Genomic DNA, 22,273 nt, shown 5'->3' on the forward strand with positions numbered 1-22,273 from the left:
TCCTAGATAAGGAATACAGTAAGAAGCCTAGATGCTGAGAAAAATGTACCTTAACCTGCCCAATGAGAAACACGACCTCCGTGTCTCTGTCCCACAGGCTGGAGGATTATTTTTGCTCATGCTATAGCACCAACAAACAAAAGTCTCATTTCCTATTTAAAAATTTTCAAATCATTATAAATTGATTTGTGAGATGCTCATGTATGTTGATTAAAGAGGTCAAAGAACACCTATCTGTCTAGTCCTACAGCCTTCCTGCCTTTACCTTTATGAAGAATCTGTAAATTTCATGAGTGAGAATAATGTCTATTCAGGAACCCCATTCTCTCCAACTTCTAACTTAAACATCACCTTATACCTCACTGAAAACACACAGCACACAATCTGGCAGTGCAGTAAGTTGCCTTTATTTTACCATTTGTAGAAAACTGGCATTGCTATTTCAAGGTTCATATTAAAAAAATTATCAGCAGTAGTTCTGAATATTCAGCAAAGCTGTAGATTCCACGTTGCTGATACAAGCAAGGTTGTTACTCCATGCTCAAAATACAAGACTTGTCCCAAGAGAGCTTATCAGAGCATATGGCAGAGCTCAGGACCCATTTGTGACTGTGTCGTCTTCCATCTCTTCTTCACCCTCATCACTCGGCCCTGAAAAAAACAAAGAACAAGTTATGTCAGTTTTGTATTATCTGTTTACTCTCCGGACATACACATTGATTGAACCTGCACGCACGGCTGTTAATTGTGCTCCACAATTTGTGGCAGATTTCTGCATTTGAATCTAGCGTGGTAATATTGAGTTCCAGAATAGCCAGGGCTACATAGAGAAATCCTGTCTCAAACCACAAACACACACAGACACAGACAGACACAGACACACACCAAAAAGTTTTGCCTTATTCAAATGTCTAGGGAAACTACTGACAAGTCTGTCTATTATTTGGAAGCAAACAGCAGTATTCCAGATACAAGTTAGCAAGGCTTGGTTGGCTATACTGGTAGCTTCTTAGAGACAGCTCACCAAGTGAAGCTGAAATGTTTCTAGGAATCCTTCCCATTCTCACCTGCAGCCCACTACTCTACCGTGTACTCGGAATGTATCTTGCACCCATAACAGGCACTTGAATACTCAGGAAAGCTCCTTTCCTGTGTTTTGTACACCTTTCAAATGTTGAGTTGTTTCATGATTCATTAGCGTTCTCACTGACCTCCCCAGAGATGTTTGTAATATTATACCCGCAGACCTACCTTTTCTTTAACTGCCTTTCCAGTAACAGTGAAGCCTGAACCCAGGGTCTCATGCGTGTTAGGTAGTGCTCTACCAGATTTACACCCCCAGCCCAAGTTTTCCAAATTTCAATTTTTTGCTTAAATCTTCAGTTTTATCACTGGTAATAAACACTGTCAGGGGCTGAGGATGGAACTCAAGGACTTAAATATGGTATTTATTACTGAGCTCTATCTTCAGTACCACAGAAAAATCACTTTTTATTTCAGTGATGGAATGGTATATACTTAGTGGGAGTGGAAGCAAGGAAGAACAGAGCACGTGCCCTCCCTTGGCCTTGCTGAGCACCAGCAGATTTTACCACCACTGCAGATGCATCTAAACGGAAGAGCAGACATCTGGGAGTTACTACGTAATTTTACCTTGCATGTCCCCAGGGACTCAGAACCACAGTACCACAGTTCTTTAAAATATCTCAAACATTCTCCCTGATATGTTTATAAAAAGGTAAAGAGAAAGGGGAATATGTTCTAGGGGTGTGTGGTGAGGTATAGGGGAAGGGGATGTCTCAGCAGGCCCATGCCAAGGCATCCCTTCCCACTGAGGGAACAGGGATGGTATAGTATAGAACAGAGTTTATTCAGGGCATGGGGAGGGGGAGTTAAGAGAGTAGTAGAGGTAGAGAGAGAGAGAATAGAGATGTAGAGGCCCGCCATGAACACGTGGAGAGAGGGGAGAAAGAAATGAGAGAGGGGAGAGGGAATGGAGAGGGAACAGAGCGGTAGCAAGAAGGCAAGAGAGGAACAAGAGAGAGAGAGAGAGGAGGGGGCAAGCAGCCCCTTTTATAGTGAGTCAGGCCTACCTGGCTATTGCCAGGTAACTGTGGGGATGGTTTGGACAGAATGCTAACATTCCCTGAGGAGCAACTGACAAGTGATAGCTGCTGAAGTAGGGAGAGCCATTTTCTTCAGGAGGGTACTCACTGGTAAGTTGCCCTTGCTCCAGCAAACACCCCTACCCCATATTCATGCAAGCAACTGACTAAACTCAGTGGGTCACAAAAACTAAAAACAAAACAAAACAAAAAAAAACAAAACCCCCCAAAAAAAACCAGCTAAAAAATAATGACCCTTGGAAAGCTATCAAGATAGGCATCCCAGGAATACTCATACCCAACTTTATACTATGTGTTTACTTTATTTGAATAGTGTATCTCTGGTGCTCAACATGCTGACACAAATTTGGTATTCAAACAGTAGACTAGTTAACAATCAGCAAACACAGCAGTCCTCCCCCTCCTCCCTCAAAATCTTTAATGACAGCACTTATCTGAAACTGAAAGATGCAGATATTTACCTTAAATGATGAAACCTGTCCAAGGACAGTACTGGTCAGGCTCTTTATACAGCCTGTGCTGAACCACTGAATTATCATATACAGCAACACCTTGCTTTGCAGGGATTATGTTCTAAAATTTTCCTCACTGGAGGTTTTGTTATTTTGTGAAGATGAACATGACAGGGAGCACACTTACACAAACCTAAATGGCAGAGGCTATTGACCTACCTGGTGAAGGCAATTATTTTCCTAATCTATGAACCTAGACAACACGTCACTGTTCTCAATAATGCAGAGAGCTGAAAAAAAGGTACATACCCATTCATCTACACATACCTAAACTTACCCTGTGGGATCACTATTGTATGTGCAGTGTATCAGTCCACTAAAATGTCCATTATATAGCATGTGACTCAGAAGTTGATAGTCATCTCTAGAACTTAGTTCTGTCCATATGAAATGTTTTGCTACAACTTGTAAAGATTGCATAAATATCCTAGTGGCTTAACTTTCTTTATTGACCCTCCATGCCTCCTTCCTTTGTTGTTGTTGTTGTTGTTGTTGTTGTTGTTGTTGTTCTTCTTCTTCTTCTTCTTCTTCTTCTTCTTCTTCTTCTTCCTCTTCCTCTTCCTCTTCCTCTTCTTCTTCTTCTTCTTTTTTTTTTTAAAGGGGGGGTGGGTCTTATGTAGCCCAAGCTGGTCTCAAACTTGTTTTGTAGCCAAGAATGACCTTCAAGGCTCAACCTCCCAAATACGGGGATTGTGGGCCTCTATATCATTCCAGTCAAATAGTACTGTGATATTTTACACAGTCCACACTGAGTGTGATATTTTACAAGTTCAGACAAAACAGTTTTCTGACCTGATCGGCGCTCTCTGCCAGGTATCTGGCCAGACTGCAGCAAGCCCTTCAGCCTCTCAACTTCAGCCAGCGTCGATGCGTTTGCTATGGCATTCTAGGAAACACAGGAAAGCGAGGATGGATGATGACAAGCACTACAGAAACCCCAAGCAACTTTCCCACTGAATGTCAACCACACAGCTCTGTGTCAGGGAAGGACTTCACTGGCACATCACAAATCAACCTAGAAGACAGGCTGTCGATTTTCATATTTAGGAGGAGATTCATTTCTCGTGCTCCTTAAAAAGCTAAGTATCTGTCTGGAATCCTGTTACTGGAGACTTTAGGATTTCTACCTATATTCCAACCAGAATTGTCAGCCAGCAAATCTTGGAAAGCAAAGAAACTAAAGCAAACTCCAAGACTGCACACAAAGATATTTAACTGTTCACAGAAGTAAATGGATCCTGGGGAAAGGAGAAGCATACAGATGCCTTCAACTACTTTATCTAATTATTTCAAATCAAAGTCTGGGCAAAGGTAAGTCTTAAGAAGTTTTTTTTTTTTTTTTTTTTAAGATTTATTTATTTATTATATATGAATACACTGTAGCTGTCTTCAGACACACCAGAAGAGGGCATCAGATCTCATTACAGATGGTTGTTAGCCACCATGTGGTTGCTGGGATTTGAACTCAGGACCTCTGGAAGTGCAGTCAGTGCTCTTAACCACTGAGCCATCTCTCCAGCCCAAGAAGTTTTTCCTGAACTAGAAATAGCAGCACCCTAAGGACTGTGGGAAGATGGGCTCTACAAGGCTCAGTACTAGCACACACCACCGGCAGCCCCAACCCGGGTCTCTCCAGTTCCACAACCTGAACACATCCTCACCTTGATTGCTTCCACATCCCCTGCAGATGGTCCACCTTTTTTTTTGTCAGTTGGCAAACCAGCACCTGGATTAAAACTGGGGAGGGAGAAAATAGTCGTTACATTCTGACTGGTGCAAGCTGCTTCTCTTACTTTCAAAAGCTTGAAAGTAATTCAACCAGTGTAGTATCTTATCTTTGTTAACAAACTGATACAAGAACTCTCTCCTTCAGAAACACCACCCAATCCATCTTCCTACAGAGAAAGCATGATGTTTAACATCACAATTAAGATCGTAAGCCAAAATATATGCTCTGCTAACCGGGTAGAAACTTCCCAGGACATGCAGATCATGAATGGTCAGACGCCACCACTGAAATGTAACACTAAGCATAGTTTTGGGTTGAATTTTGTAGGAGGCAAGCTGTCAGACAGCCAGTGTTTCTGAAGGTGAAGTAGAGTTAAGTTAGATATCCGTCTCTTACGTTTTGCTCCTCCTGGCAATATCCTTTGCAAGCTGTGCACCCCGTTTGCCCTTGAACATTTTCTCTGCTTCCTGACGCTCCTACAGCAACACCACACACAGAGTTAATGGAAATAGGAACACCACATGCACTTAGATGCATTCCCCAGGAAACATGGAAGGGAATTCTCCAGAAGTACTCTGGGTTGGTAAGAACACCAAAAGCCAACTTTAAATTAGGAGATATAGTGGTCCAACATTCTTGGGCAAAATTCTCAAAAAGAACTCCCTCCTAGTTTTAAAGAGGGACTTCCAAAAGACTAGAGAAGAATTAGCACTTCCAACATGGAAACGCCATTCTAACATGCAGAGCTACTCACAGCTGGACTATAGTGGGCTCCCTGTTGGAAATGCATCTAAGCAGACAATTCACTGTGTAGTTCCAACTACAAAGTTTGGCCAACTTTGGAATGGCCAACAAAGCCCTACCATAAACTGCTAAGAGAACAGAACAAAACAAATGAAAAAAAAAAAAAACCGACCCCACAAAACCTGTAACAAACAATCCTGACTAATGTTTTCTTTCCCACAGATTAAGTTTCAAAGTAACCACAAAATCTACTTATGAAGCAAGTTTAAAAGGACCTGGCAATGAAAGTAAAGGACAGCTCGGTACCACCTCATGGCGGTGGGTAACACTCACTTTTAGTTTCACTTTCTGAAAGTCCAGTACTCTGACTTGTGGAACTTTATAAATCACATAAAGTCGATAATGCTTCTTATTGGTTACAGGGTTTCTGAGGATGCTGTAAGAGAATGGACAGTTCCAGTCTTACTCACCGAAGCCCATGTAAGGTGGGGGTCATCTGAAGGTGCCGTGACTATAAATCAAGAGCCAGCACGCACTCTTCCCACTTTACTGTCAGGAGTAACACACAGCATCCAGGGAGGAGCTGCTCATTAGCAGCCTGAAGGTATTATTTCAGGACTATAGTCACATCATCCCAAGTAATTTCCATACCTTAGATATGTCAGTGATTTGAGAGATGCCAACGGGTCCAGATCACCCTATAAAATAGTCACGGTAAGAACGGGGCTGATAAGTCACACTTCTACTCTGACAGTTTGAAATGGCAAGCATCTTTGAAGCAAGTATCTACACTAAATTTTATTTAGTTTTCATTGCTCTGGCATCTACTCCATTATTAATACAACAACTGCTTAAATATCTTCTACCTAATAAACTGATAAGGTTTGGTAGTAACAACATCTGCTTTAACAGAAGACAAAAAGACGATTTTCTACAGCAATCTCAACATGGCTACTAAGCAGTGATTCAAAAACGAAACCAATGCCAACATCAGTAACTTACTTGGAACAAGCTATTTACACAGCAACCTCAAGCCAAGATCTTGGTCTAATGTGGGGTTTTTGTTGTGTAGACAGAATCTCCTAGAGCCTGGGATGGCCTTGAACTTGTTGTGCAGCCTAGGATGGTCTTCAATCCTGATTCTCCCAAATGCTGGAATTATGGGTATATGCTGCCACACCTGGTGCAGAATGTCTTTTCTTGTTATTATATCCCAAGTGGCTTCAGAGAGTGTATTTATTATCTTTGAAAAGGAACTTTTATCCTAGCCCACCTCTGCTCCCATATCTTCAAACATCTTCAAAGACAAGGTGGATAGTATAGTTCAAAAAATTATGGATGCCAATCATGGTGGCACATATCTTTATCCCAGCACTCAGGAGGCAGAGACAGACAAATCCCAGTGAGTGTGAGGCCAGGCTATTTATTCTCTATAGTGAGTTCAGGCCAGCCAATGATAATCTCAGCTTTTCCCAAATTGTCCTGGAAACCATGATGAAACAAAAATAGCAATACTAAAAATCCATCATCAAAAGCTAGAATCAGACTAGACAAGTTATTTCCTGGACATCTCAGAGTAGGAATAGTTAGGGATACCAGCTACAGGACTTGCACAGTGTTTGTGAAGGCAGGAAGGCTATGAAAACCCAGAGAACTCCATAATAACCAACAGATGTTCAGTTTGAGAAGTTACCCAAGGATCTGCATGTTCCAATAACAAGTACAGGGAGATCCGGATAGGGTGTGTGATGGGGCTATAGCAAATGTGGGCCCTCATGCTTGCTGTCTCGTCTCCCATTTGAGACAGTCTTACTAAATATATTGCAATGGTTTGTGTATGTTTGTTCTAGGGGGTGGCACTATTAGGAGATGTGGCCTGTTGGAGTGGGTGTATCACTGTGGGTGTGGGCCTTAATTCCCTCACCCTAGCTGCCTGGAAGTCAGTCTTCCACTAGCAGCCTTCAGATGAAGATGTAGCACTCTCTGCTCCTCTTGTACCATGCCAGGCTGGACGCTGCCATGCTCCCACCTTAATGATACTGGACTGAATCTCTGAACTTGTAAGCCAGCCCCAATTAAATGTTATATTCATAAGAACTGCACTGATCATGGTGTCTATTCACAGCAGTAAAACCCTAACTAAGATATATATAATCCTGGGTGGTCAAACTGTGTCCCTTCCAGGACAAATACCTACAGTAAGTAAAATCTTGGAATAGACCTAAATTAAGTAATTCAAGAGGAAAATAGCACAGATGAAAGCAGGAGTACTCACTTCCTCAGCATACACACCAAAACTGGGAGGATACAGAGGGCAGCGTAGCCTTGTAAAAAAGCAATGACAGAGAACAGAGTTCTCAGAAAGCAAGCAGTCATCTTTACATGATCAGAGGGAGTACTAGAGATTGAAAACTGGCCTACTACAGCAAAAAGACTCCAAAAGGAATAAAAAACAAAGTGTCTGTTACACACACACACACACGCTACAGAACACAATGACAGCATGACAACCTGGTTAGGAAAAAAAGTACTGTTGCTCAGTAGTAGGGAAGGCGAGCTTTCCCAGTATCTGAAAGGTCCTAGATAATTTTTGATCCTACAATGTATCACCAGATACACTGATTCTAGAAAGACGACCTGCTGGGACTCCCTACACCCCAGCTGTGACAGGAGAGGTGTCCTGGCTCATACCTGCAATCTCACCATTTGGAAGGCTAAATCAGGAAGACACAGTGAGTTAAAACCAGCATAGGCTACATATGGAGTTAAAAGTCAGCCTGGGCGACACAGTTAAGGGACTACTTTAAAACACAATACAGGCTAATGGTTGATCATAGATTGCCTACCAGAAATTTGATGGTAAGACCCTACTGGTGAAGCAAACACTTTTGTCACTGGATATGAGTAATCAAGTGTGTACTGAGCAGGAGGCTTCCTCTCAGCAGGCTAGCTTCCATAGTACCAGAAGGTGCTATGCAGGCTGCTGGGGGAAGTCATCAGCAGTCTCACCCAGTTGTGAGTACTGTCAGCTCGGTAATGACCATGTGACAAGATATACCCATGAGTGCAGTGGTGGTACACATGTTACAGTATAAACAAGAATTTTCTGACTTGATTTAAGACCCAGTTCCACAGAAGAAATGCATGTCTCATACAATAAAGCTGGCTAAGAACTCATGGTTGGGAAGCTCATAGGCCCTAGGGGGCCATCACTATTTTGGTAAGTGTACATAATAGCATCACACTATTCTCTAAATATGTATCTATCCCCAGAGATTAGTAGTACAGCTCTTGGACCTCATCAGAGAAGTTTCTTTGCAGAGTGGATGATAGTTATTAAGAAACTCAAGACTGGCCAGAGCATAGAGAATACACTGGAGGGCTAAGCCACGATAGCACATCTATAGCATGCCTTTCTTCCACAGGCTCACAGTCTATTGAGGAGGAAGGGCAAATGAACAGACAGTAAGAGCTAGAAGTGGGAAAAGCCAGGCCTTCCAGTATCTTCTAGACATGACAAGACCACTGCACTCATGAACTTACAGTAGCTGTGGTCATCTATACAAGACCAAGCCAGGCAACATTTAGCACAGAAGATGGTAGGGAGCTCACAAACCTCTAGCTGGGAAACTTTCCACAGTTCAGGCAATTGGGGAAGGGAGAGTCAGTATTCTTTAAGGGTGTGGCTCTTGGTAGGTCGGCCATTCTCCTGTATTCAGCTCCACACCCGAGTATGGATAAGATCAGCACAAATAAGACTTGGTGGGCTTAAAATAAAAGTGTGTGGGGCGGGTGTTAGGCATGGTGGCTCAGGAGGCAGAGGCAGGAGAAACTCTATGAGTTCCAGAACTACAGAAAAGATCCCATCTCACCAAAAGACGGAGGAAATCAAGTTGTGAGAAGGTATGGGCAGATGGGAGGAACTGAACATAAAAATGACCAAAACTCACTGTATACAGGTATTAAAATTTCAAAGAATAAAAATATTATAGTAAAAAAGAGTAAAGGTATTTGAGAAGTGTTTGAGAAGAGAAGTGTTTAAGGTATTGAGAAGAATAAAGGCATTAGTTGACTTTAAACTGATGAAGTTGCTAAGAATAAAAAGAGATACAGCAAATATCTATGCCATTTGAAGGAGGAATGGAATGGCAGAGACAGTGCACATATATACATACGCAATTTAAAAACAAAAAACAAAAAAACAGAATGGATGACACAGGGAAAGCTCCCCTCAAAAGACAAACTGTGATGTGCCAGTAACACCACTCAATGTAAACAGGATATAGGCAATGCAGTTAAAAGACAAACTTAACAGTGGATTTAAAAATCTTATCACTGGTGCTGGAGAGATGGCTTAGTGGTTAAGAACACTTCTTGTTCTTTTAAAGAGCTGAGGTTTGACTCCCAGCACCCATGTGGTGGCTTACAGGCATCCATAGCTCCAGTTTTAGGGGACCTGATGCTCTTTTGAGCTGCATGGGTGCCAGGCATACAAGTGGTACACATACATATATGTAGGCCATACACTCATACATATAAATTTAACAACTGGGGCTAGAGAGATGGCTCAGTGGTTAAGGCCTGCTCTTCTAGAGGACTGGGGTTCAATTCCCAGCACTCACATGACAGCTTACAACTGTCTGGGATATGACACCCTCAAACAGACATGAATGCAGACAAAACACCAATGCACATACAATGAAATTAAGTAAGTTATTTAAAAAAAAAATCTAAAAATTTAAAAAGAATCCTATCTGCAGTTTTTAAGAGACAACAAAGATGAAAGTTAGTTCTGGATAGAAAAATGATTTATCATGGAAGCAGTTAACCAAAAAGAGCTTGTTAGGAATTTATTACATTACATGACATAAACCTCAAGGTCAAACAGTGTTAACAGGTCACAAAAAAGTTAATCAAAAGGTTCAGTTCCCAGAAATATTAACATTTAAAACTTGTATATGTTAAGAGATCTAAAACTGACAAAACTCCAGATAGGCAACTGAATCTATTATCATGACATAAAATCTTAATACATCGCTTTCAGTGTGTGTGTGTGTGTGTGTGTGTTAGGCTGGCTGCTTGAACTGCAAACTAGAGCCACTATGCCCAGCTTGTTTGCTTGTTTGTACAGATCCTGGATTTAGAACCCAGGTCCTCATGATTAGGTGGTAAGCACTTTAAACTATGTCATGAGACTCAGGGAATTTTAGAACTTGCTAATAGCTATGTTAATATGGAGAAACAGATATAATGAAATCCAACCCCTTATCCAAAATACCAATGCACTATAAAATAAAAAGCCACTAAGAAAGTTAACACCTTCATTTGTTGAGGATTGGTTCTAATGCTTTGATTTGATGGAGAATCTGCCTGTCCAAACGCTGAAGGTTTTTGTCATCCCCAACTGGTTTTGAGTGATCAATAAAGATGCCAGTGGCCAATGGCTGGGCAAAGAGAGATGGGGCAGGACCGTTTGTGCAGGCTAGGACACGGGAGAGGGGAGAAGAGAGGAGAATCGCCAGGCTTTGGAGGGAGATAGATCAGGTTTAGAGCTGCAGGAGGAAAATCATCCAAAATGTAGGTGAGGAGGAGCTCCGCCCCTGAAAAGGCTGCCCTTCGTGTCTGGGGCAGCAGACACTAGATGGCTGTCCAGAAGGAACAGGACAGCAAAGACAGATGACAGACTTAGAGGATGTTGAGTCAGGATTACTGGAGGGAAAGCTATGATAGCCAGGCAAATGCTTAGAACAGCCCAGCCTTTGAGCTAGCCAAGGCATTTGAAAACTAAGCTAATGTGAATGTGTCTTTCATCTGCGAATCCAAAGAGTTCCTGGGTAAGTGGCTGGAAGTGCGATCCACGGAAGCACAAATCGGAGTAGCAAACTCACTGCTACATTCAATTTTAATACTAAGTCTGGCACGTATTTTACAGTTTTGCCCAACCCACTTAAGAACTGAGATTAGAGTACCACACTGAACACTGCAACTCTGCAAACATGGGAGTTTATCCATGGAAGGGGAAGGGAGTTTCAACAGAACATCAGAAGCACTAATGATAGTGACTAACAAACTAGATTGCACCTAATGAGAACTCCTACCAAGACACTCAGCAGAATCAAAACTCAAAAGGCAGACCTGAGTGGGCAAAGAGGTCTGGGACATATAATCCAAATTTCTTGCCAATCCCCAGCACAAAAACCAACCAGACCAACACAATCAAAAATAAATAGATAAACAAACAAACAAACAAACAAACAAAGGCTTAAATAGTAAAATCAGGAAAAAACTCAAAGAGGAAGTAGAAAATAAATTTTCTGAAGCAGGAAGAATCCTTACCCTTGCCCCTTAAATAGTTTTCTCCATTCAACTTACCAGTTCCACTAGACTGTTGTTGGTGAGAATGAGTTCTGTCAGACAGGGAAGAGCCTGATCAAGTCCTTCACCTATACGGCTAAAATAAAAATAGAGAGGCTCTCAGTGAAAACAAAAATAAAATAAGCTACCATTTCTCTGTCCTTTCGAGTATCAACGCTTCAGTGATAGAATACTCTTCTCCCACATCCCATCTCAGGGAAAGTATTAAAGAGGGAGGGAGCCTTGTCTGAGGCACAGGGTCAGTGACAGGGATGGGATAACAAACCCATGCCTCCTGAGCTTCCTTCCACTGCCAAGTGGGCTAGTGCAACCCAAGGAAAGGTGAGATTCTGGGGCAGGAAAAAACTACTTAGTCAATTTACAATTTCTCATTCAGAAAACTCAAAACCCAATAACTTTGCATTTAGAGCTGGTGTAAGACATTCATCAGAAGAAAATGTTTAATCGTGAAAATGGCTTCTCCCTAAAAACACTACTCAGTGCTTTAACGTGTATGGGTGTATGCCCTTATGCTGCATACCAACTGCGTGCTTGGCTCCTGTGGAATCCAGAAAAGGGCCTTCAATTCCCTGGAACTAGAGTTTCAAGCTGCCACACTGGTCTGGGAAAAGCAGCAGCCAGTCCTGTTAACTACTCATATCTCCAGCCCCTGGGTCCTTTTCTTAATGAAAGCTTTGCCAGCAGGGTGGTGGTAGCGCATGCCTTTGATCCTAGCACTCAGGAGGGAAAGGGAAGCAGAAATCTGAGTTTGAGGCCAGCCTGGTCTACAGAGTGAATTCCAAGACAGCCAAGGCTTACAGAGAAACCCTGGCTCAAACAAATATGATCTTAATTTCAGAGAATTATATTGTAGAAACCAACTACAAAAACAAAAACCAGCAGAATGGATGAAGTATAGGTACTCAGTGAAAAGTAATTTTATTTCATAAAAAGATTTTTATTGTGACAGGGTCTCACTATGTAGCCCTGGCTGGAATTTGCTGACAAGGCTATCCTTGAATTCAGAGAGATCAGCCTCCTCAGATTCCAGAGTATTAGGATTAAAGGCAGACACCACTTCACACAGCCTTTATAAATCTTTTTATTATGATGCTGTTGATGACTGCTCTAGAATCTGAAATGTTGACAGTGTTTCAAATTCAAAGTTTAGTATCAGTTACAAATATTACAGATTTCTGAAGAGTGGCACGTAAGGGCAGACCAATGCCCACGTTAATCTCCAGTCTCTAAGGAAAAGTGTTCTCTTCATTTCTCCCTTTAAGAGGCATGGAAAGGCTGGAGGGGTGGCTCAGCAGCTTAGAGCTCTGGCTGATGTTCCAGAGGACCCAGATTCTATTCCTATGCTTGGAGCAGCTCAGGACTATCTGTAAACCCAGCTCCAGAAAAGTCAATGCCCTCTTCTGGCCTCCAAAGCCACTAGAGGGTGTGTGGTACCTGCAGGCAAAACACTAATATACACTTTTTAAAAAGTCATCTTGGGGGTACATTAGAATACTTATTTAAGGGAAGAAAGTATTCTTACTGGCAGACACTCACCAAATTCTGTTGTTGTTCACTAACAATGTTTTCAGTCTTCTCAACAAAGGAAAACCATCCAGCTTCCTGATCTCATTGTCAGAAAAATCTATAGCATCAAACTGGTCTAAGGTGGCTCCTAGATTTTCAATAACAGGAATTTTATATCCTGTAGAGGGGAAAAAATACATACAACAAATATTAATATAGATGAAAAGTCCTGAAAATCGTAGGAATATTTGGTGGAATTTGGCTCAAAGCTTTCATTCAGGAAATATTAGCCTGCCGCTAGTGCCATGCCAAGCACTGAACAAAAATAAGATAAATGGCAAACGAGTTATGGGAGTCCCTAGTGCTACAAAGCTTGTAGTCTTGAAGAGGCTAAAAGGCAAGAACAGATGGGCATATTTACTAGTATTGGTGCCCATAGTTTATTAAGAATGTCTACGACATACTCACACTGTTCTAAGTCCTTAGCTTTACTAGACTCCATGACGGAAGGTAACACTTGAAACTTCTTACTGTTGATGCCTACGTCTTGTTCAGACACTGGTGACAGGTATTCTCAATCTTTCATAGAACTTATCAGTGTAGCCTCATGGTATCCTGACTCACCCTCCTCCCCACCAGCTCCAATTCAGAGCTGAAAATGGTTTATACATTAACCACAAATCACAGTGAGCACCCGCTTCATTGTCTAATGGGCATCATCATTGAGCTAGGCACAGTAGGAAGAAAAGGAATGAAGTACACAACCGTTGTGTTGCAAGTCGTGAAGGAGAGTGCAATAAAATATATGGAACCAGAATAAACATTCTCAAGATTGCATGGTTTTCAGAGATACAGCAGAGACCAAAACTGTGCTGAGACAGTAAAAGGATCCAGATGCTCCTGAACCGGCCTTTTCTCTGAGAAAGTTAATTTCAACAAACAAAAGCACTAGTATTTCCCATAGGCAGTAAGAAACTGTAGCAAATGGCACTATATAGTGTCCTGAGACTGTGGTTGCCTCAGGTCACAGACTTATAATCTTAACCCTTTCAAAGCCATCTCCTGAATAGTTAACGATTACACTCTCAATTCCATGTTTTAAAAAAATCAAGTGCTACTGCTGTCAGAACTGAGCAGGTGAATTCCACCACCCTACACACGGAAGTGATCATTAAGCATTGGTCAAACAGCTCAATCTTGAAAACACACTTATAAAAATCGGATCTGACTCAGTGGCGCGAGTGCTTGCCTAATAGGCATAAAACCCTGGGCTCATCCGAATTACCATATAAACGTGGTGCACGCATTTAAACCCAGCACCCAGGAAGTGGAGGCAAGAGGGTCCGAAGTTCGAGATAATCCTTAACTATATAACGGTTTGAAGTCAACTCGGAATACACGAGACGTTGTCTTAAAAACAAATGAACAAAACCAAACGGGAATTATTTAAACAATTAAGGTAATTTTGGTACATATCCAACCTCACGTGCCAAATCAACGCATTTGCTAAAAAAACAGCTGGGCGCAGTCCTTTATGCAGCATTTTCTATTTTCCTAGTCTTAGGAAAATAGAAACAGCTAAGGCTGCTCAAACTCGGGGCAAAGCCTAATGAGTACGGTCGGGGGAAGGAATCGAGGCGCCGTGTTTGCTAGCAGGAGCGCGGGTAACAGACTGCTCCAAAGGGCCCTGCGGGACCATCGATCGGAGGCACCCCAGGCCCAGGTGGAGGCCCGCGGGCCAGGCTCCAGCCTCCGCGCACGCGGCGGGGCCGGCTTCTCGCGGCCGCGCACCGGGGCTGAGACACAGCCTGCGCTCCGCCTAACTCACCGCGGAGGTCCAACTCACGGTCCCGTACAGCATTGGTGTACTGCGCCGCCTGCTCGATCAGCTCCGCCGTCAGCTTCACCATCCTGTCGCCGCCGGTGTACCCTCACCTCGGAAACCGGCCTGTGCCTCCCGCCAGTGTCGTATCCCAGAGTGCACCGCGCCTCACCCAGACAGCACCAATCAGAGCCCCGCTCAGCTCGACCGCCAGGCTAAAGCAATCGAAGGTGTAGCCCCATGTCTTTGCATCTGGGTTCTGGGCTTGAGCGTGCCTGAGAGTGTGGGGAGCCCAGTTCCAGGTTTTTGTATCCAAAAGATAAGAACACGCGAGAGATACTCTGTCCTAGGTCAGTGAACGTCAAGGGAGGATTAGTTGGGACTACCCTCCCTTCTCCACCCAACAAGGGGCGGAGACTGAAGGCTCCTGGAAGTCAAGTTCCTAAACGGCTGGCTTGGGCTTCCGCAGATAAGGGGCAGGACCAGTAAAGCTTGAGGGTGGACTTATGGCCTATAGTCAATTAGGTATTCATATCTAAGGTTTGGTCAGGTGACTTAGAGGTTAAGAGCACTTGCTACTTTTGTAACGGATTTGAGTTGGCTGGCATTCCAGTACCCATCTGGACACCTGACAACTGCTTGTAACTCCAGCTTCAGGGGATTCACTATCCATTTCTAGCTATCTCAGACAGCCACAATCGCAAACACACACACACACACACACACACACATACATATAAAATAAACCATAAGTGATATTCATATTGAAGGCTAGGCATGGTGGAAAATGCCTTTAATCCCAGCAGTTTGGAGACAGATGGAGGTGGATCTCGGAGATTGAGGCCATCCTGGTCTACAGAGCCAGTTCCAGAACAACCAGGAATACACAGAGAAACCCTGTCTCAAGCAACCAACCAACCAAAAAAAAAAAAAAAATTTCATATGAAGTGCAGGAGAATACACACATCAGAAATTGACATTTGATGAATGCTCCACAGTGAACACAATATACCTGCAGAGCTTTGGCCTCTGTCCCCTCCAAAGGCTTAATCTCACAAAATTGTGTGATTATTTTTTATCATAGCTTATTAATTAATGTACATGCCCACCTGTGTATGGGTGCAGGGGAGGCTTCAGTCTAAAATTCCCTGGAGCTGGCCATCGTGATCCTGTGGACATATGTATTAGAAGTTAAACCCTGGTCCTCTTCAAGAGCAGAAAACACTCTTAAAACCACTTTTTAAAATGATTTGTGTGACTCTGTGGTTTTGCGCACAGGAATACAGATACCCACGAAGGCCAGAGGTGCCAGATACTCTGAAACTGGAGTTACAAGTGGTTGCTGGGATCTGAACTCAGATCCTCTGAAAGAGCTGTATGTGACCTCTTGCCTGCTGAGTCACGGGATGACTGACCTGAGGGTGAACTTGAACAATTCACTCTCCTGCCTCCACCTCCATGTGCTAGGATTATTGGAGTGAGTTTATGTAGTGGTGACCCCTTCATCCCCGGGCCATCAACTCCAACTGAGGCTGCACTTTCACCAATGGCCTTCCATGGCCTCTCATAGTGCCAAGCCTTAGCTGCTCTTCATGACCCCTTCATGCCTTCAAAACCCGCACCATCTGGGTGATTCTTACACATTACCAAGTCCAGCTGCAGCACAAGGTGTAACTTTGGCTATCTTTGGAATACACCTTCTTTGTGCTCTCAGAACACATTTCCCAGAAGATTTCACCTCAGTGATGCTGGTCTCTTCTTCAATCACCACTAATTTCTTAGCTCCAGCTAGCCAGCACCAATTGTCCCAGTAGTCCCTTCTATTCTAGACTCTAAAGCCAGAGCCACATGGTGAAAGCTGCCGAGTTCTGTTGCTTGCTGGGGCTGGAAACATGGCCCCCTTGATCTATAACATTATCACCAACTTTCTGTTTTCTAACTCCTTCACTGCCTAAGCTTGGCTGTCCTGGATCTTCCTCTGTAGATTGCTCTTGAACTCAAAGAGATCTGTATGACTCTGCCTCCTGAATGGTGAGATTAAAAGTGTCAAAGCAAGCCTAGACCTAAGCTCCTATATGGTGACTATGCTGCAAGATCCAGATCAAAAGCTTGTGTCATCCCATGTCAATTTGACACATAATCATATCTCCTTATATCCAAGTGAAAGCAATACACCAAGTTATAATAATATAACTATCTGTTGTTCAACTGTAAACACACAAACAATAAATTTACCTGGGTGGGACCTTGCCCTGAAATTACCACTCTCTGAATCTGTTGATCTCCTTCAACACAGGCTTTAGCTTCATTGTACTTCTGGTGCCACTTTAATACTTGAACCATATATTTTGTATTTTTTCTTTCTAAGCGTGCCACACTTGATCAAAACTCTCTTTATGAGAGTAAATCAGAGGACAAAGTCTATGTTGGACTTTTCTTTTCTTTTCTTTTCTTTTTTTCTGGTTTTTCAAGACAGGGTTTCTCTGTGTAGTTCTGGCTGTCCTTGAACTCACTCTGTAGACCAGGCTGGCCTCGAACTCAGAAATCCGCCTGCCTCTGCCTCCCAAGTGCTGGGATTAAAGGCGTGCGCCACCACCGCCCGGCAGTACGATATTGCCATGACTCAGATTCGAACCGAGGTTGCTGCAGCCACAATGCAGAGTGCTAACCACTATACGATCACGGCGAGCCACGTGCCCGGTAAGGAGCAGTTTGGACTTTTCTGAGACTTCTTTTTTCTTATCCTTTTTACTCTTTACCTTGGCCTCAAGTAGATTCTTCAGACAAGGGCAAAAAGCAGCAACATTCTTCACCAAAACATCATAAGAACAATCTCTAGAGTTCAAATCACTCTCAGTATCAACATTCCTATTAGAATAGCCCATTAAGCCCCACTTAAAACATTTCACTGTTTCCAAAGTCCCCAAATCCACATTCCTCCAAACAAAAACATGGTCAGGCCTGTCACAGCAAAACCCAAGTCCCTGGTACCAACTTCTGACTTAGTCATGGTTTCCATTGTTATGAAGAGACACTATGAGCATGGAATACTCTTATAAAGGGCAACCTTTAATTGGGGATGGCTTACAGGTTCAGTGGTTCAGTCCATTATCATCATGGCAAGAAGCATGGTACTGTCCAGGCAGACGTGGGGCTGGAGGAACTGAGAGGTCTACATCTTATTTCAAAGGCAAAAAAGAGAAGACTGTCTTCAGGCAGCTAGAAAAGAGAGTCCTAAGCCCACCCTCACAATGACACACTTTCTCCAACAAGGGTGCACCTCCTAATAGTGTCATTCCCTGGACCAAGCATTTTCAAACCACCACATCTTGAAATACAAGATCTTGGATTTAGACTTTATCTTAGAGAACCCGACCTAAGGTTGAACGAAAGTTAACTAACAAGCCAGCATCTAACATGTGTTCCCAGGTTACTTCCAAACAAGACCAGTTTCCAGGTTACTCTCCCTAAAAAGCCTGTCCTTGGCACTTCCTAAAAACCACCAATCAGGAGGAAAGTAGAAGTTAAGTTTATGGTTTGGCACCAGCTAATTGTGTTAAAAGACAACAAAATTCCTTAACGGCTCCCTAATCAGATGTGTGGCAGGGTAGAAACCCCCTCACTTGCTTACCATTTCCTATAAAACCTTGTCCTGCTGAGAGCCTGGGCTTCACCCCCCTTCCTGCTGCATCAGAGACAGTGGACTGGCCCAAGCTCGAGCTTGTAATAAAGACCCTAGAGTGATTACATCAGAATCAGCTCTTTCGTGGTCTTTTGGGGTTCATGAAATGGGCACAACAATACAATTGTGGGTTTTGTCTTTAAAAAAAAAATGCTGTACCCCTGGGCTTTAGTTTGGTTGAAGAAGCATGAGCTCACTCCTGGTTACCAGCTAATAAAAGGACTTAGACACTCCTAACTGGCTCAGTTAGTGTGGTTGTCAATAACTATCTTATGTGAACCATTTCACCACCATATCCAGTTAATCATTGCGTTATTCGTGTGTGTGTGTGTGTGTGTGTGTGTGTGTGTGTAGTAAAGGCAAATGTGTTTGTGGGTGCACCTACCTGTGGCATCTGAAGGAGAGAGAAGGAAACAGGTGTCTCTCATTGAACCTAGAGGTAGGCTGGCAGCAAGCAAAGCCCCAGTGATTCTCCTGTGCCGGTGTCTATTTTATCCCCCAGCACTGGGGCTGTAGGCCCATACTACCACACCTGCTTTTTACGTGGGTCTCGGGGACTTGAACTCAGGTTTTCAAGCCTGTGCACCAAGCACTCTTAATTGCTGACCCATTTCCTAGCCCTTGGTTTTTAGTTTTGATATATCATGTAGTATGCTTTCTGCCTGATAAAACGGTGGGAAGGTTTGCTTTGGCTTATGGTTAGGATATGCACCGTCATGGTGGTTAGCATGTAGGAAGTCATGGCTGTAGGGATCTGAGACAGTAGTCACATTGTATCTACAGTTTGGAAGCAGAGAGAAATGAATTCTGTATCTGGCTCACTTTCTCTGTTTTCATTTGACCTGGAAGATAGCTCTTGGGAGGGTATTACCTTTATTCTGGGTGGATTTTTTTTTTCAGTTAAACTTATCTGGAAATGTTCCTAAACTAAAGGAAGCCTCACTAATGCAGTGTTTCTGGAATCAATATAGGAAGGAAGCGACTAAAATATACGTTTCCCCTAACTGTGGTGGTTTGAATAGATACGGCCTCCATAGACTCAAGTGTTTGAATGCTTGGTCCATATGAAGAGGCACAATTAGGAAGTGTGGCCTTGCTGGAGGAAGTGTGTCATGGTGGGGGCCTGGCTCAAGGGGCTGCAGAAGAAATTTAGTATGTGCCAGAGAGACTGTTCTTGTGATATTTTGGTGAAGAATGTGGCTGCTATTTGCCCTCATCTGAAAAGTTTGTCTGAGGCTAAAGTGAAGAGTTTTGGATTAATTCTGTTGGCAAAAGAAATCTCAAAACAGCCTAGTTTAGACTGTCCTGTGTGGTTATTAATGTGCACTTTTAGGCAAATCTATAATGAAAAAGGAGCAAGCTGAGCAAGGAAAAATACAATATGTTCAATTTGAGGGGAAAAGAAACACCTAGAAATGGAATGAGGCTAATGAGGCAGTCAAGGAGACAAACAGATTAAAGAAAAGCCTGATGTTAAATGGAATAAAGGGAGTGGTGGCCGCAGGGCAAGACCCCATCCAGCTAAGCTTCCAACTTGTGAAAAGGGATTAAAGGAAAGTGAAAGGGGCCGGGTGGTGGTGGCTCACGCCTTTAATCCCAGCACTTGGGAGGCAGAGACAGGCGGATTTCTGAGTTCAAGGCCAGCCTGGTCTACAGAGTGAGTTCCAGAACAGCTAGGGCTACACAGAGAAACCCTGTCTTGAAAAACAAAAAAGAGAGAGAGAGAGAGAGAGAGAGAGAGAGAGAGAGAGAGAGAGAGAGAGAGAGAGGAAAGGGAAAGGGAAAGGGAAAGGGAAAAAGGGAAAGGGAAAAAGGGAAAGGGAAAGGGAAAGGGAAAGGGAAAGGGAAAGGGAAAGCTTAGGGCCAACCATGGAGGTTCACAACTTTGATCTCAGCACTCAGAAGCCAGAGTCTGGTGAATCTCTAATTTTGAGGCTAGCCTGGTCTACAGAGTGAGTTTGTGGAGAGCCAAGCTTAAGCAGTGAAGGAAACCATAAAAAATAGAAACCTGGTGAAGATGTAACTGAACGAGGAGAAATGTTCTAGCCCCAGCAGAACAACTAGTGGCACTACCGGGAGGTGTGGCCTTGTTGGAGGAGGTGTGTCACTGTAAGGCCAGACTTTAAGATCTCCTATGATCAAGCTATGCCCACTATGGCACACAGTCTCCCCCTATTGCCTGTGACTTAAGATGTAGAATTCTCAGCTCCTTCTCCAGCACCATGATTGCCTGCATGCTGCCATGTTTCTTGCCATGACAATAAGGAACTAAACCTGTGGAACTATAAGCCAGCCCCAATGAAATGTTTTCCTTTATAAGAATTGCTGTGGTCTGAGCAATAAAACCCTAACTAAGACACCATCTGAAAATCAAGTTAACACCATAGTTGAAGGCCATCCTTTCGTTCTAGCTCTCCAAAGTCACTCTTGCCCAAACCAAGTGTTCAAACTTGCGACGGTCTGCTTTTGGACTAGCCATTCTGTTCTATGGGTTTGCTTGCATAATATCATGCTGCTTTAATAATGCATGCTTTATAAAAGAACCTTCAAGCTTCACTTTTCCTCATCACCGTGGTTATTCTTGTCCTTTATAGCTTTTAAATTTAAATCTTAGCTACATCTTATATCTAAAAAAGATTCTTTGGAGATGAGATAGGGAGGGAAATGAGGCTGGATAGGGACGGGAATCAGGTAGAGGGAGAGCCAAGGAGAGAGGGCTGGGAGAGTGAAGGAAAATCAGGGGTGAGTGGGACGGAGTGGGGCATTTCTAGGATGAGCCAGAGATGTGGGACAGGGCAGGCTCTAGGGAGTCTATGAGAGTGACTCTAGTTGAGACTCTTAGTGGTCAGGGGTATGGAGCCTGAAGTGGCCACTTCCTGTAGACAGACAGGATGTCCAATGGAGACCAAGCCACCCACAAAATCTCCCACCCAAAATTTGTCCTGACTGCAAGAAATCCAGGGATGAAGATGGAGTAGAGGCTGAGGAAATGGCCAACCAATAACTGGTTCAACTTGAGTCCCATCCCATGGGCAAGAACTAATCCCTGACACTATTGATAATACTCTGTTATGTTTGCAGTCAGGAGTCTAGCATAACTGTCCTCTGAGAGGCTCCCACTCGGCAGATGACCAAACATTAGACAGAGCTCAAGGAGTCTTCTGGAAGAATTGGGAGGAAGGATTGAGGGATTCAGAGGGGATAGAGACTCCATAGAAGACCAATAGAGTTAACTAACCTGGACCCTTGGGGGTCTCCCAGAGACTGAACCAAAGGGGACCTAGTCCCCGCCCCCCCCAACCACATTATGCAGCAGATGTGCAGCTTGGTCTTCCAACAACTGGAGCAGGGGTTGTCCTTGACTCTCTTGCTGCTGGTGAATCCTATTCCCCTAACTGGGCCGTCTTGTCTGGCCTTATCGGGAGAGGAAGTGCCTAGTCCTGCGGTGACTTGATGTGCCTGGTGGGGTTGTGGGTACCTGGGGGCTTGGGGGCTCCCCTTCTCAGAGAAGAAGGGGAAGGGGGACTGGGAGGAGGAGCTATGTGAAAGGGGGGCTTGGAGGAGGGGGTCTGTGATCAGGATATAAAGTGAATAAATAAATTAATTAATAAATAAAAATGCCTTCTAAAATGTTTGAGAAAATCATGGACATAATTTCAGAAAATTACTGTCACATTGCTCAGGAAAATATTTTTGTGTTATATAATTTTTCTATATTTTGCTTTGTGATTGTTCAAAAATTACACAAAACAAAACAAGTAATGACACACCCCCCCC

General features: G+C 43.4%; 1 protein-coding gene and 1 non-coding gene across 2 annotated transcripts; both read right to left on the minus strand.

Moving 5' to 3' along the window:
* Window positions 1-385: 385 nt before the first annotated feature.
* Snrpa1 (small nuclear ribonucleoprotein polypeptide A') lies at window positions 386-15,194 on the minus strand. The gene is made up of 9 exons (XM_028776719.1): window positions 14,821-15,194; window positions 13,023-13,170; window positions 11,484-11,562; window positions 5,763-5,809; window positions 5,445-5,547; window positions 4,764-4,843; window positions 4,300-4,375; window positions 3,431-3,524; window positions 386-651 (listed from the first exon to the last, which is right to left on the minus strand). The coding sequence occupies exons 1-9, from the start codon at window positions 14,900-14,902 to the stop codon at window positions 593-595; spliced, it is 768 nt and encodes a 255-aa protein (XP_028632552.1). The 5' UTR covers window positions 14,903-15,194; the 3' UTR covers window positions 386-592.
* Window positions 15,195-17,428: 2,234 nt separating this feature from the next.
* Window positions 17,429-17,500, minus strand: Trnah-gug. Its single transcript has one exon. It is a non-coding gene; the product is annotated as a tRNA-His (tRNA).
* Window positions 17,501-22,273: the final 4,773 nt, after the last annotated feature.

Source organism: Grammomys surdaster, unplaced genomic scaffold (assembly GCF_004785775.1).
Source record: "Grammomys surdaster isolate TR1022 unplaced genomic scaffold, NIH_TR_1.0 271, whole genome shotgun sequence".
Taxonomy (NCBI): Eukaryota; Metazoa; Chordata; class Mammalia; order Rodentia; family Muridae; genus Grammomys; species Grammomys surdaster.